The following is a 13,058-nucleotide window of genomic DNA, read 5'->3' as shown; positions in this document are numbered from 1 at the left end:
GTTTATTGACTTGTACTGTCGGTAAAGCACGTGTGAGGGATCCCGTTAAGCCCCAGTTTTTGTTTGGTCAAAATTAAAAACTGTAGCAAATTCTGTTTAACGGGATCCCTCACGCGAGCTTCACCGACAGTACAAGTCAATAAACAATTCGTTTAATAAAATTCAAATGCGAGGCAAATTGAACAATCGCGCCTTTGTAGGACAATGTGCCAGTCCTAACGAGTCAAACGAACTTAAAATCACTCAAATTAGTTGAAAAATAACGCTGTACCATTGTGCCGCGTTCTTGAAGAGAGGTTACTTTTGGTTATTTCCACTTCAAGAACCCGGGACAGTGGTACAGCGTTATTCTTCATCCGATTTGAGTTTTTTTAAGCTGGATTGACTCGTTAGAATTGGCACCTTGTCATAAAGAAGCCCGTTTTTGCAATTTGGTTCGCATTTGACTTTTATTAAACGAAATGTTTATTGACTTGTACTGTCGGTAAAGCACGCGTGAGGGATCCCGTTAATTTCAAGCTTCACTAAGAACCTGATTTTTCATCTATTAATAAACTTCTTGGTATATTTATCCGTTTGATAAAGCTTGAAATTAATAAAATTTACTATAGTTTGTAATTATTACCAAACAGATAAATTTGACTAATAGATGGAAAATCTGGTCTTAAATGCTATTATGGTAATATTGTTATATGATATAAAATCTCTTATACACCTCCATTAGGGAAAAATCCTCTATATAACTTTGAATTAAAAAATATTCTTCATATTCATTGTTTCCTGAAAGTATATTGATGCCAAATGTGTCATACCGCGTATATCAAATATATGAAAATCTTAATGTCAATTTATTCAAAACATTGAAAATGATTTAACACCTTCTTCCATGGATATCTTTATATATATTATTTGTTTCAAGAAAACATGTTTCATCTTTTTTCCCGTTATCCTCTAAAACGAATAAAAAAAAAGTCAATTTATATTATTCTTTTTGTAATAGATTTTTGCTTGCTTACTCATTAATTAATGTCTTGCTATTTCAACTTAAGACATATTATATATTTTAATTATTTCTTAAATACTAAATTACTTTAAGAATTTAACTAATTCTGTATGGACCATATGTACAATTAAAATGTGTACGAAGAAGTGTCAAAAAGAATAAAGCTACATCCTTAAATTAAAGGAAAATTGCAAGAGAAAATTTACATGAATTTAAAATCGTCTAAATTGCTTCTTAAATCTTTCATAATGGTAATCATCAGTAGCTTTTTCAGGATTATCTTTCCTCTTTCCCTTTATATCTTCTTTCAAAGTAGGAAGTTTTTTCTGATCTTCAGTGTTTTGTTTTGATTTTTGAAAATCCGAGTCGTCGATATTAACTGCAAAAGAAATTATTTTTTTATTCAATAAATTAGTTACAGAAATGAGAAAATATAAATAAACGAATATAGCAAATTTACATCTGTTGTGCTGAACAAAATTTACAGCCATATTTGTTGGCACAAATTCAGAAGGTCCATCTTTCTTCCTATGCCTTTCCCATAATAATTTTAATTTGGCTTCTTCAGTTGCTTCAATGTTACGTATTTTTGCCCTAAAATAAAAAATAATTTAAGATAACACACAAAGAAAAATTAAATAACTATATATAAATAGAGTGCATAATTCAAAAACTACTCTATTCCAAGATCCACTTCTGGAATTCCTGAAAGCATTTGATTAGACAACATTTCTTCACTTCTGTGAGCTGAGCTTTGTCTTAAATGTTCAGGTACAGCTTGCAAAGCAGCCTCTTCTGGTGAGCAATATGATCCCTTGTCATTATTTCCACCTATTCCTCCATCATCCTTGACTTTACTTTTCCTTTTTGTTAATTGCTCTTCTATATATTTAACCCTAAAAAATCAAATTATTTAAAAGAATCCATATTAATAATTATCTTTATATAAGTTAATATTATTATTGAAATTTACATTTCTTCATCCTCATCACGTTTATTTGTTTCAGCGTTAAACTGTGTACCAATACCAGTTTCATATGCATCATCTTGTTTTAATTTAACATTTTTTAATGCTGCCATATTTACCATTCCACCAGTTTTAACATTAAAAGGATCTGACTATAAAATAGTAACAATCATTTTTAAATGAAAATAGAAAATATATCAAAATATTAACATACTGTTATGACATCTTCTGTAACTTTTTGTCCAAGAGCTAAGCCAACAATATTAACGCCATTAGGACGTTGTCTTAATTTTTGTATAATTTTCATTTCTTCAACTTTTTCTCTGTTACAAAAGTATAAATATTATAATCACAAAAACATTTAAGAATCTAAACGGTGCAGCATGCTAAATTTACCTGACAGAACTGTCATCTGTTTCACTAATATCATCATCACTGGAAGACTTACGTCTTCTTCTTAGATGTTTTTGTTTTTTTCTCTTAAATTCCACATTAGGTGCAATTTCTTCATTGTTAGACATTTCAAATTTTGATTGTAAATAACAGCTAATATTCTTAATGAGAGAGGTCTGTTCGTTTTAGCAGAAACTCGCTACACGTTTTACAGTGTCAACACTTTCAACTTATCCATACAATGGATAAAAACAGGAATGCGAAGCGTGTAGAAAGTGTACAAAGTGAAACTAATGATTATTTTATAAATTTTAATGATTCACACAGTAAACTTTTAACAGAGGTTTTAAAGATTGTCTATTTTGATTGAGGTTAATTCTTACTATTTTGGTTCCACAGGGTTTTTCTCTAACGGCGTAACGGCGGCTCTTGTAATTTGACTATAGCATTTTTTTGACTATAGCAAAATTATCATACATACATATCGTTTTAAATTAGTTACGTTTATGTACAAACATAGTACACGAGAGCGAAACAACTACTTTTTGTAAAGTTTTTTTGCGTACAATTTGTTATATTTGTATAATTTTAATAGTTTCATACCAATGCTAAACTTCTATTGTTAATATAAATCGTCGGAATAATTATAATAAATTGTAGCACTTGTGAGCACCTTTTGAAGAGTATCGTTAAAATATCTGGGATTGATGTGTTGCTTTCGCGTAAACGTAATATTTATCTTTTAAATATACAAAGATCACAGATAATAAAAAATAATATTTACAAGGAGCTATTAGCACATATCTTTCTACATAGTATTTGAACATTTTGAATCAAAATAGCCATTAAGGTTATATAGTTTTTTCTTTAAGATATCTTCCAATGACAACATACATATACTATGTATATATGTATATATATTAAAGTATTAATATCGAATCGCTCAAAAAACGTGGAAACGAAAATGTATTTTTTTCGTAGCTATAAACGCTGTAAAGGCCAGTTTTTTCATTTATTAGTAGCTGTATTTGTAAATTTATTCATTTGGTAAAGTTTGAAATTGAATATATAAATGTTATACCAATAGGCGGAAAAATTCACCTAAAGAGATATCAAAGTTTTTTCATAATATCTCTGTTTGAATCAAATTAAGGAACTTTCGTAAAAAGTGCATGCAAAAAATTAATATCTCTAATTTTTGCTTTCACGCTCTGGAGTCTATCTTAACGGGAATCCGTATACCGACATTACAGGGCGAAAACTATTTCGCATGCAGCGTCGTCATTTGTTGACGGATTGTAAAGTTATTACAGGTTTTTGGAAATGCCAGAAGCTTATCTACTAAGTTACGTTAGGAAAATTAACAAAAAATGAAAAAAAATTTTTGTTTGAATAAATATATTAACATTATTGAGGAACAACAATTAAATCGCAAAATCCCCCAACGTACTTTACTAGATAATGTTCATACGTTTCCAAAAAGTCCACATAAATGCAAATCTGTCAAGAAATGACGATGCTGCATGCGAAATAAATAATGGAAGAATTTCGTGTTAGCGACTTCCCGAACACGAAATTCTTCCATTATTTATTTCGCATGCAGCATCGTCATTTCTTGACAGATTTGCATTTATGTGGACTTTTTGGAAACGTATGAACATTATCTAGTAAAGTACGTTGGGGGATTTTGCGATTTAATTGTTGTTCCTCAATAATGTTAATATATTTATTCAAACAAAAATTTTTTTTCATTTTTTGTTAATTTTCCTAACGTAACTTAGTACATAAGCTTCTGGCATTTCCAAAAACCTGTAATAACTTTACAATCCGTCAACAAATAACGAAGCTGCATGCGAAATAGTTTTTGCTCTGTAATGTCGGTATACGGATTCCCGTTAATAACACAAATATTCCCAGGATATCCTTAGGACGCACCCAGGATATCCACACATTCAATAGACATGGCGAGGATGTCCCTTGAACATTGTGTACATACCATCAGGGTGGACTATGGTAAGTTGCAAAAGTATAAAGAATCGTAAAAAATTATACATTTGCAGTTGCACCTTTGACCGTTATCTACTATTTCATAAATAAATAATTGAATCACGCAACAAATTTTCCTCGATTATAAAACTTTGTGGGCATTTATAAATTAAGGATTTAATTATAATAAAAAACCGACTGTATTTCTCTAATATAATAATTTGTAAATAAATCATCAAAATTATACAAGCAAAGAAAGTTTCATTTGTGCCGCGTTACGTAAGTTAATAAATTAATAAAAGAATATATATTGATTTAATTCACAGTTTCTTTAACATATAATATTTATTTAATAATAGATATAATTTATATATAATTTAAATCTTAGGACATCATAGTAAATAATATACTACTTTTATTAATCATTTAACAAGAATAAAATTGATAAATATTAAAAGTAAACAAAAATAAAGTTATCTGCATGATATGGAGAGTTTTTACTTTTGATTCAATAAATTTATGTAAATTATTATGTTGAAGGGCCTCGTTCAATTATTTTCCACATAGTGCTATTTGTTGATGATCCCATAAAAATATATTTATGTTTATTTAAATAGAATGGTATTGCTGTCTGAAGACCCTCTATCCAATACTCTGCCTTCTTTTGAAATTGCTAAAATAAATATAATCACTCTATAGTTATACCACTATTATGATTAAGAATATATAGATATTTATTAAAATGAGCTTTAATTTCACATAATGGCTATTTGTTGAATGTTACCTCTGCAAGCATGTATTGATAAAAATGAAGTTTTCCATCATTTGTAGTTACAAGGACAAATAAGTCACTGTTACCAAATTCTAAAATAATAATTAAATCATTATTAAATGTTTGAAATAATTGTAAGCATTTTTTTTTTCAAAACTTACTATTGCTGTAAAATACTTCTATACTATTGACTTTGGAATTATGATAAAAACTTTGATACGCGAAAAAATTGTCATATTTCTCACTATAACGATAAATATTTACAGCATTCATATCAGCGTCATCGAGAAGAACGAAGTAATCGTTATAGTGTACTGCGCTCTTTACGAACCAACTTTTACTTGGGAAAGATCTTAAATCTTCAAACTACAATAAATAAAAAACGTTGTTAGTAAAAACTAAAAAAAAAAGAAAAATTAAAGATTTTATTAATTTTTTTGTACCTTAGCAGTTTTTACGTTAAATCGATATAATAAAGATTTTTTGGAATTCCCATAACATCCAATAAGAAGATATTTCCCTGAATAATTACCAATTTTAAAAATATCGATTGCCCATGCTCCATCTGTGTAAAGTAATTGATGTAATAACAGATTTGGATTTTTCAAATTCAGTTTGTACAACAAAGAATGTGTTTTATGTGTTCTTTTTATTGGGTCATAATATATTGCCAAAATTATGTAGATATCATCTGTAGAATAAAATAAATTTAAAAATATGTAAGTAAAAAAGAGGTAGTACAAAAAATTATTAATTGAATAGATTATAATATAAATGACTTATATAAGAAGAAATGTGCATACCATCGTTAATGAAGACACTGGCATCCTTTACAAATCCTTTCTTGCTAATGGTTGAATTGTTAATAATATTAATTTTCTTATTATTGTCAGCCAATTTTTGTGTTGACCAATTGATGGCAGTCGACTCGGTATCTTTGTTAATGGATTCGCATTCATCGCTACTAGATAAAATATTAGTAATAACATTAATCCCGAAAGTACCATTAATTTCATAAAAATTTCGCATAATATGATTTCCATTCAGCTTTGTTGTTTTGCAATAATTTTTTGATAGTTCTGCATTATATTGAAATGGGCAGGAGCAATGAATGGGCAATCCACAATTGTCACCACTTAATTCTCCAATCATATTTAATTTTACATATGGTTCTATGTTTACTGTATTAATTTTATTTATATTAGTAACTGGTATATTTAACCTGTTATCCTTTTCTAAATAAGCAAATTCAGTGGACAAATTTGTAGACATAAAAACACCATGGCTAAGTATATCGTCAATTTTGTTATTATTTTCTTGTAAACTTTCTTTGAATTTAACAAATCTTGTATTAGAGTTAATTAAAATGTTATCCAATTTTTCATCATTCACGAATTTAGATATTGTTATGTTACCAGTTATCGTTGATATGCTCTGAATCACCTAAATAATAAATTTATCATTAATCTTCAGTTTATTTTATATTGATTATCGTAAAATTTCTAATTCTATAATCCTTACCAAATTACCATGAATTTCGGAATTTTCATTGTTCATTATGCTACTCTTAATTGTGTGGTTTAAATTTTCATTATTTATATACTTCGAATTTACATTTCCTTCCACTTTGAGCTCATTAGAAAATATTTTTACACTGGATATAGATTGAACTTTATCAGTGTTATTCAAAAGCCAATCATCAACATTTACACCCTCTATTCTGTTTATTTTACAGTTATCTATTAAATTAAGATATTCATTAAATAACTATTTTTACAGCTTAGAAACATACATAGATATTTAGAAAATCTGACCATAATTTGACAATTACCTGTTATTTGTAAAATTCCATTAAACTGAACATTGCTAAATATTTCTTGAGTATCATTTAGACTTATTCGCTCTTTCAAAAATTTAGTAAAGTTTACGTTATCAATAAGTTGAACGTTTATATATTCTCGTACATGTAAATCTTGGAAAATAATATTTGAAGGCAGAGCTTTGGTGGAAAAAGCAATGCTATTTATTGGTACATTATGAATATTTCTATTTGTATATAGTTTATTAATTTTAATATCGAGTAGAAAAATTAAAGACTCTTCTAAAATATCCTTTTTATATTTTTTGACAACGGAATTATTGAAATCCAAAATATTAACATCGTTGATCACGGATATATCAATATCATTTTCCACTATTAAGTTATCAACAGTAAAACCTTTGGCAAATACTTTATTTCCTCTTATGATCAATACTTCTGCATTTTGTTGGCCATTCTTCTTATTGTCAATCAATGCTCGATCAACAATTTTCTGAATTTCTTCAGAGCCATTAATGATACCATAAACTGTAGGTGACAAAATATTATTTGTAAATGCTAGTTTTCCGTGGATAACTTGATTAGTATTTTTTGTAACAATATTGTCATACAAATATGACATGGAATATGAATGAGGTTTTGACATGTTCCAGGATAACGATCCATTTATTTGTAAGTTTATAATATTTGTCAATGGCACTTTTGAAATATTATCATATAGCTAAAATAAATATCTCTAATTAAGATTCTTATTATAATTTAGAATAATTGATTTTAAAAGAATATTAATTACCTCGATAACAGGATGATTGTTTAAACTTTTTGTCATTATATCATTTAGTAGAATTAAATTAGTGAACGTCACGTTTCCAGGAATTTCTAAATGCTGATCAATCCAGTTCAAATCTCTTACTGTAATATCATTAATTTTTTCTGCTTCTATAAGATTAGCGTTTACTTTGTAAAAAGAAAATTTTCCTGGTATTTTTTGTACTTTTGATTTCGACAAAATGTTTTTAAATAGAGCGTCAACCGATTTATTACCAAATACTGAATGCAAAGAAACATCATCAACGCTTAAGTTCTTAATTTCAGTATTGAATGGCAAAACACTATTGTTGGTTACAATATTTTTCAAAAACAGTTCAGGAGCTTGATTATTCAAACTTGATACATTCAAGTTCTTGCTTATTTTTAAATCACCTTTAATAATGATATTTTTTATAAACGAATTTAAATCATTTTCTAAATTTAACAATCTTGATATATTTAAATTATTGAGTTGTTGAATTGTAATATTATTAACACAAATTTCATTAACTTTACTTATAAGATCAATATGGTAATGATCATTTATACTAAGAAGCTTGTCCAGAAAAATAGATGTGGCTTCGTTACCGTTGTTCATAGAAACAACTTTTAAGTTATCCGTTTCAATCTCATTAATTACTTTGATAAGAAGGTAATTAACATCGCCTAATTTTATTGGCGTATTTTTATTTAATATATCTTCGATTTTTATACCATTGAATTTGTCTGCAGCTAAATCTGTTACTGAAAGATAGGGTAAATGCAACTTTTTTTTAATAAATAATTCAGTCGATGTTTGTTTATAAAGGCTCTTTCCTTCTTCTTCTTCTGAAGGTGACCTTTCCAACGACACAGATCCCATGTGAAGATTTTTAAAGCTTTCGGGTATATCGTGCACATTTGTATACAAAAATTCATCAATAGTATGTTCATTCAGATACTTTGTATTAATACTGTCAATTGTAATTCCACGATCAAAACTTATTGTGTTTTGTATTGTTTGCTCGTTCGATTTTCTCCAATACTTATCAAACTCTTTCTTAAAATTCATGCTATTGTTACTTACAGAAAGCGTTGTTAAAGAATCTAACTCGATGCCTTTTAATTTTATTTCACCGTAAATTGTGACGTTCTGGTAAACCTGAAGTGGTCGCTCATATGGAAAATTCAGCATACCCTCCATCAGTAAAGTATCAGTTGTTATATTTCTTAGCCAAATTTTACCTGCCAAACATTGAAAACATTTTAATATTTATTTGACGAGTAGCATAAATTCTTGTATTTTTTTTTTATTAAAATACATAAACACATATATACCTTGTATAGTATTCTCTTGAGATACTCGTGCAGCTTTCGCAACAGAAACTTTATTAATAACATTAGCATAAAGCTTGTCAATTTTAGCGGTATGTATGGAAAAATTGTTGAAATATTGCTCTGTTGCTTTTGTCATAAGATTTGTCGATATTACATTGTTTATCATTTCTGTAGTTAAATTTGATATACTCACAACATTCTTATAGGTAATGTTACCTGTTTTAAACAAATTCATTATCATGTGATCAATATAAGAGAAAAATAAAACAAAATCGTACCTATGATTTTATTATTTCTACCAAAAACGTATAATTCTTCATTTAGAAAATTAGTTATATCAACGTTGTTTAATTTTTCAGTTGTTAATATTGATAATTTTGTGTCGGTTAAGATCGAAACAGTATTTTCGGAAAAAGTGATGTTTCCTTTCTGTACCAGTATCGTTCCTCTTTTCGTATTTGGTTTGGCCCAAACTATAACAAAATTGTACAATAAATATGCATAAGTATTATTAATTTAAAACGCGAAAACGATATATTACTGTATACATATACAGAAAAGTGACTAGGAAATATGTTTTACGTCATAATTGAAGCGTGGCGGGACCAAGGGATCTAAGCGTCAACAATAAATTTACAAAAGAGAGAGAGAGAGTGTTTGAAATAGCAAAATAATTTGTGTTCACTTCAATATTTGCAAATAAATTAATAAATCGCTTAGTGTATAGTCCGCAGCTAATGCTGTGCAAATAGTTTAGTTCATGTGTTAGTGTACTTGTTGTAGTCTTGAAATTTTAGACTTCCCAGAATAAAAATTTTCAGCAATTAGATCACTTGGCTCCACCGCACTGTAGTTCTCAATATTTTTACGATCTTACATTCAAACGGAAGTCCACAGTGTGAATCGATCCTTAAATCATCAACAAAAACATTCTTTGCCTGCAAAGGTCTCGAAAATTGCTGAGCACCTTCATCAGAAGTGCTCATGTATAGTCTGCCATCATCATTGTTTATAGTTTCCACGTGTAATGAGTCAATGTACAACTCATCAAAATAGGCAGCCGTTGTAACTACATCATGATTTAAGCGTTGAATAGGATTACTGCTTGCTTCAAGGGTTTTTCGAGAGAGTTCAATTATACCATCTACATCCCTATTGAGTATTTCTAAAACTTGATCGAGTTTATCAGGCATCAGGATCTCTTTGGAAACGCTCAAATCAACGTTATTCATAACTCTATTTTCTATTAATATACTGGGTATTCGTAGGCCATTGGTCGTAGCGTTTGACGAGTTTCGGTGTAAGAATTGCAAAGTCTCATTTGCACTTTCGGCATCCGAACGTCGTTCCGCCAGAAGCTTCATTAAATCATTAAAACACTTTGCTGGCGCATTATCGCCTTCCCTCTTGCTTTCTGAAAATTATTTCAAGTTTTTCAATCGTAAGGAAAAATTAAGTGAAAAAATTAAGTGAAAAAATTGTCAGTTACCGTGGATAGCATTTTTCACGAGCAAGCTCCACGTCTCTACGCAATAAATATTCTTCGAATTTTCCGTAACCAATAACAATGTGATAACATCCTTATTAATCAGAACGGACATATCCATTATCGTATGTCCCTCTTTGAGATCTTTCACGTTCAAACTCTTCAGCTCGTCCGACATTTGAAGAATTTGATAGACCGTAATGGTATTCTACAAGCAAAAAAAATACTATATATATATAACGTACGTAACAAATGTAATAATAATAATTAATTAGACAGATTTTCATTGACTAATTAATACATATATATTTAAAGAAAAATAGTCAATTGTTTACAGATTTCTAAATGAAAAATCCTATGACAAGGTCCAAAATATTTTTTTAATAACTATAGGGGTCAACGGCCGATCACGGGTTACTCTTTGTCAAAATTAAAAGATTTTTCGCTTAAAGCGACGAAAAATAAAAAATATGATTTGTACCTGATTACCGACGATGAGAAGAGTAGTATTGTAGACATGAGTTACGCGAATTATGCTATTCGCTTGAACTTGGACTAATTTATTCCACAATATTAGCTCTCTCCCTATAGTGTTGGGTCAAAGTAGCTAATTATTTCAATTTCTATACAAGTTTCCGCACGGTAATGAGAAAAAGTATACTTACCATCCCACCAGTATAAAGAGCTAGGCCGAGGAGCCTCGTTCGTTATAAGAACGTAATTATGCCCATCGTGATAATAATGATGAACCGAGGAAGGTTTATCGGTAGACAAAAACTGAATCCTCTCAGCAATGTTGGATTTAAATTCATAGACCTCGGAGCCTATCCGGGAATTATTTAGATCATTTTGAACGAAAACAATGATGGTGAGTTGCTCGTGCCTAAACGTTGTAACGGAGAGAGCTCCTGTTGTTAGGATTTCATTGACAACATCCATATAAGTCCCGGTCCAGTGGTAAATACTGCTTCGATAAATGTAAACAGTTTTGAATTATATATAATAAGAGTACCGTAAAGAAGAAGGAAATAAGCCAAGATACAAACGAATGAATGCTTCAATGTTAAATAAAAAGAATATATTACGTGGAAGGCACGGGATACTGGCCAGTTTTTCTTGCTACGACGAGATAGAGTTTGTTGGCTTGCGTGAAAAAATTAGCGTCCGTTGGCTGCCCGGCGTTCATGGCCATGAGAGTTTGCCTATAACTCAGTCGTATTTCATCCACTGCAGTATACAAAGTGCATGGTCCTCGTTCGTGGCATATCAACAAATAAAGCATGGATTTCCATATTACAGCCTAAACAATTTTTTAACGTTTTCAGCATTGGCGCCCTCTTTTCTAACCTTTTTCTCACTTCCATTTGATAATTCGTTGAATCTTACCTTGGCAAATTTGATTCGTTCTTTTACATCAAGCATGGATACTTGACTCAATCCGTTGGTTTCATTGGAAAATGCTGTATTTATCGAGACTGACATTATTCGGTTCCCGTCAAGAACGTACATTCCATCGAAAAGTTTAATTGCTAATGGACTATCCGTTTTTAAGGATGTCGAATTCCATAATTGCTCCCAATATATATCATACGTCTCTACGAGTACTGTAACGATAGGTATGCTGATTAAACTTGAACAAAGCTTTTTTTCATTCACCACCTTATAACACACACTACTTGCATTGTTCGTGTTATTCTCACCTGGCTCTAATTGTTGATTGAAGAATTTATGAAGTTCCAAGCTGTGTTGATTGAACTTTTCTTGAATATGTTCATGAATAAGATTCGACGTTACTTCGATCGGTGTTATGATAATGCAAACGCATAAAAGCTGTATGATGATTATCAAGTATTAAATAAAAGGAATTAACAAAAATATAATATGATAATATATCTATTAAAATGAGCGATCTTTCTACTTACGTAATATAAAGTAATATCCATAATATTTCATTGATTCTTCTAGTTTCTTTACGAATCTTCACGCATTTGAAGCTCGTCATAAACTGCTTTCTCGCAACATCAATTATTACCATTGTATCTGTTTGTACGCTTCAGTAGTTCTAATCATAAACAGTATATTTGTAGAAAGGTTTACAAGGTAATATAAGTATTAATTTTCATATAGTTAGGTTTGAAATTATCCTGCGAATTGAAAAAAGAGTCTAATCAATTAGTATTATTATTATTGATATTTAAAAATTGTTCTAATACACTTAAATCCTAAAGTTACAATTTATAAAGATTATTTAAGGAACATTTATAATATTTTCTTATTTTAATATCATTAAAGAGTCTGTTAAATAATAGTAACACATTTTCATCTTTGCTTATATAATTAATATCTTAATATTCCTAATTAATTTTATATTACTATATTGTTAAGATTAATATATTAATACAAAATCAAATTTACATCAAATTGATAGGCATAATTAAAACTGTTTTCTATAGCTTTCTTGCATAATTTATTCCTTCTTTTTCTGAAAAAATGTCAAACTTAATA

General features: G+C 29.2%; 2 protein-coding genes across 3 annotated transcripts; both read right to left on the bottom strand.

Moving 5' to 3' along the window:
- Window positions 1–290: 290 nt before the first annotated feature.
- Window positions 291–3,105, bottom strand: LOC136779113 (splicing factor C9orf78). 2 transcript variants are annotated; one of them, XM_066736471.1, is made up of 7 exons: window positions 2,367–3,105; window positions 2,185–2,293; window positions 1,977–2,122; window positions 1,681–1,899; window positions 1,464–1,597; window positions 1,210–1,382; window positions 291–951 (listed from the first exon to the last, which is right to left on the bottom strand). In XM_066736471.1, the coding sequence occupies exons 1-6, from the start codon at window positions 2,489–2,491 to the stop codon at window positions 1,216–1,218; spliced, it is 900 nt and encodes a 299-aa protein (XP_066592568.1). In that variant the 5' UTR covers window positions 2,492–3,105; the 3' UTR covers window positions 291–951; window positions 1,210–1,215. The 2 variants fall into 2 exon arrangements, with proteins under 2 accessions (XP_066592568.1, XP_066592567.1); XM_066736470.1 differs by lacking the exon at window positions 291–951 and having other exon boundaries at window positions 958–1,382; window positions 2,367–3,101.
- Window positions 3,106–4,675: 1,570 nt separating this feature from the next.
- fs(1)M3 (female sterile (1) M3) lies at window positions 4,676–12,583 on the bottom strand. Its single transcript, XM_066736754.1, has 18 exons — window positions 12,476–12,583; window positions 12,254–12,383; window positions 11,940–12,157; window positions 11,639–11,853; window positions 11,219–11,517; window positions 11,035–11,138; window positions 10,557–10,761; window positions 9,945–10,481; window positions 9,346–9,540; window positions 9,068–9,283; window positions 7,734–8,974; window positions 6,953–7,661; window positions 6,643–6,860; window positions 5,925–6,564; window positions 5,565–5,812; window positions 5,283–5,487; window positions 5,134–5,213; window positions 4,676–5,022 (listed from the first exon to the last, which is right to left on the bottom strand). The coding sequence occupies exons 1-18, from the start codon at window positions 12,494–12,496 to the stop codon at window positions 4,879–4,881; spliced, it is 5,625 nt and encodes a 1,874-aa protein (XP_066592851.1). The 5' UTR covers window positions 12,497–12,583; the 3' UTR covers window positions 4,676–4,878.
- Between the last annotated feature and the right edge of the window lie 475 nt (window positions 12,584–13,058).

The sequence above is a fragment of the Prorops nasuta genome, unplaced genomic scaffold (genome assembly GCF_024137725.1).
Source record: "Prorops nasuta isolate Cenicafe-Biocafe unplaced genomic scaffold, Cenicafe_Pnas_1.2 PNAS00015, whole genome shotgun sequence".
Lineage (NCBI taxonomy): Eukaryota > Metazoa > Arthropoda > Insecta > Hymenoptera > Bethylidae > Prorops > Prorops nasuta.
The sequence above is the reverse complement of the archived record's forward strand: the minus strand, read 5'-3'. Positions and strand labels throughout refer to the sequence as shown.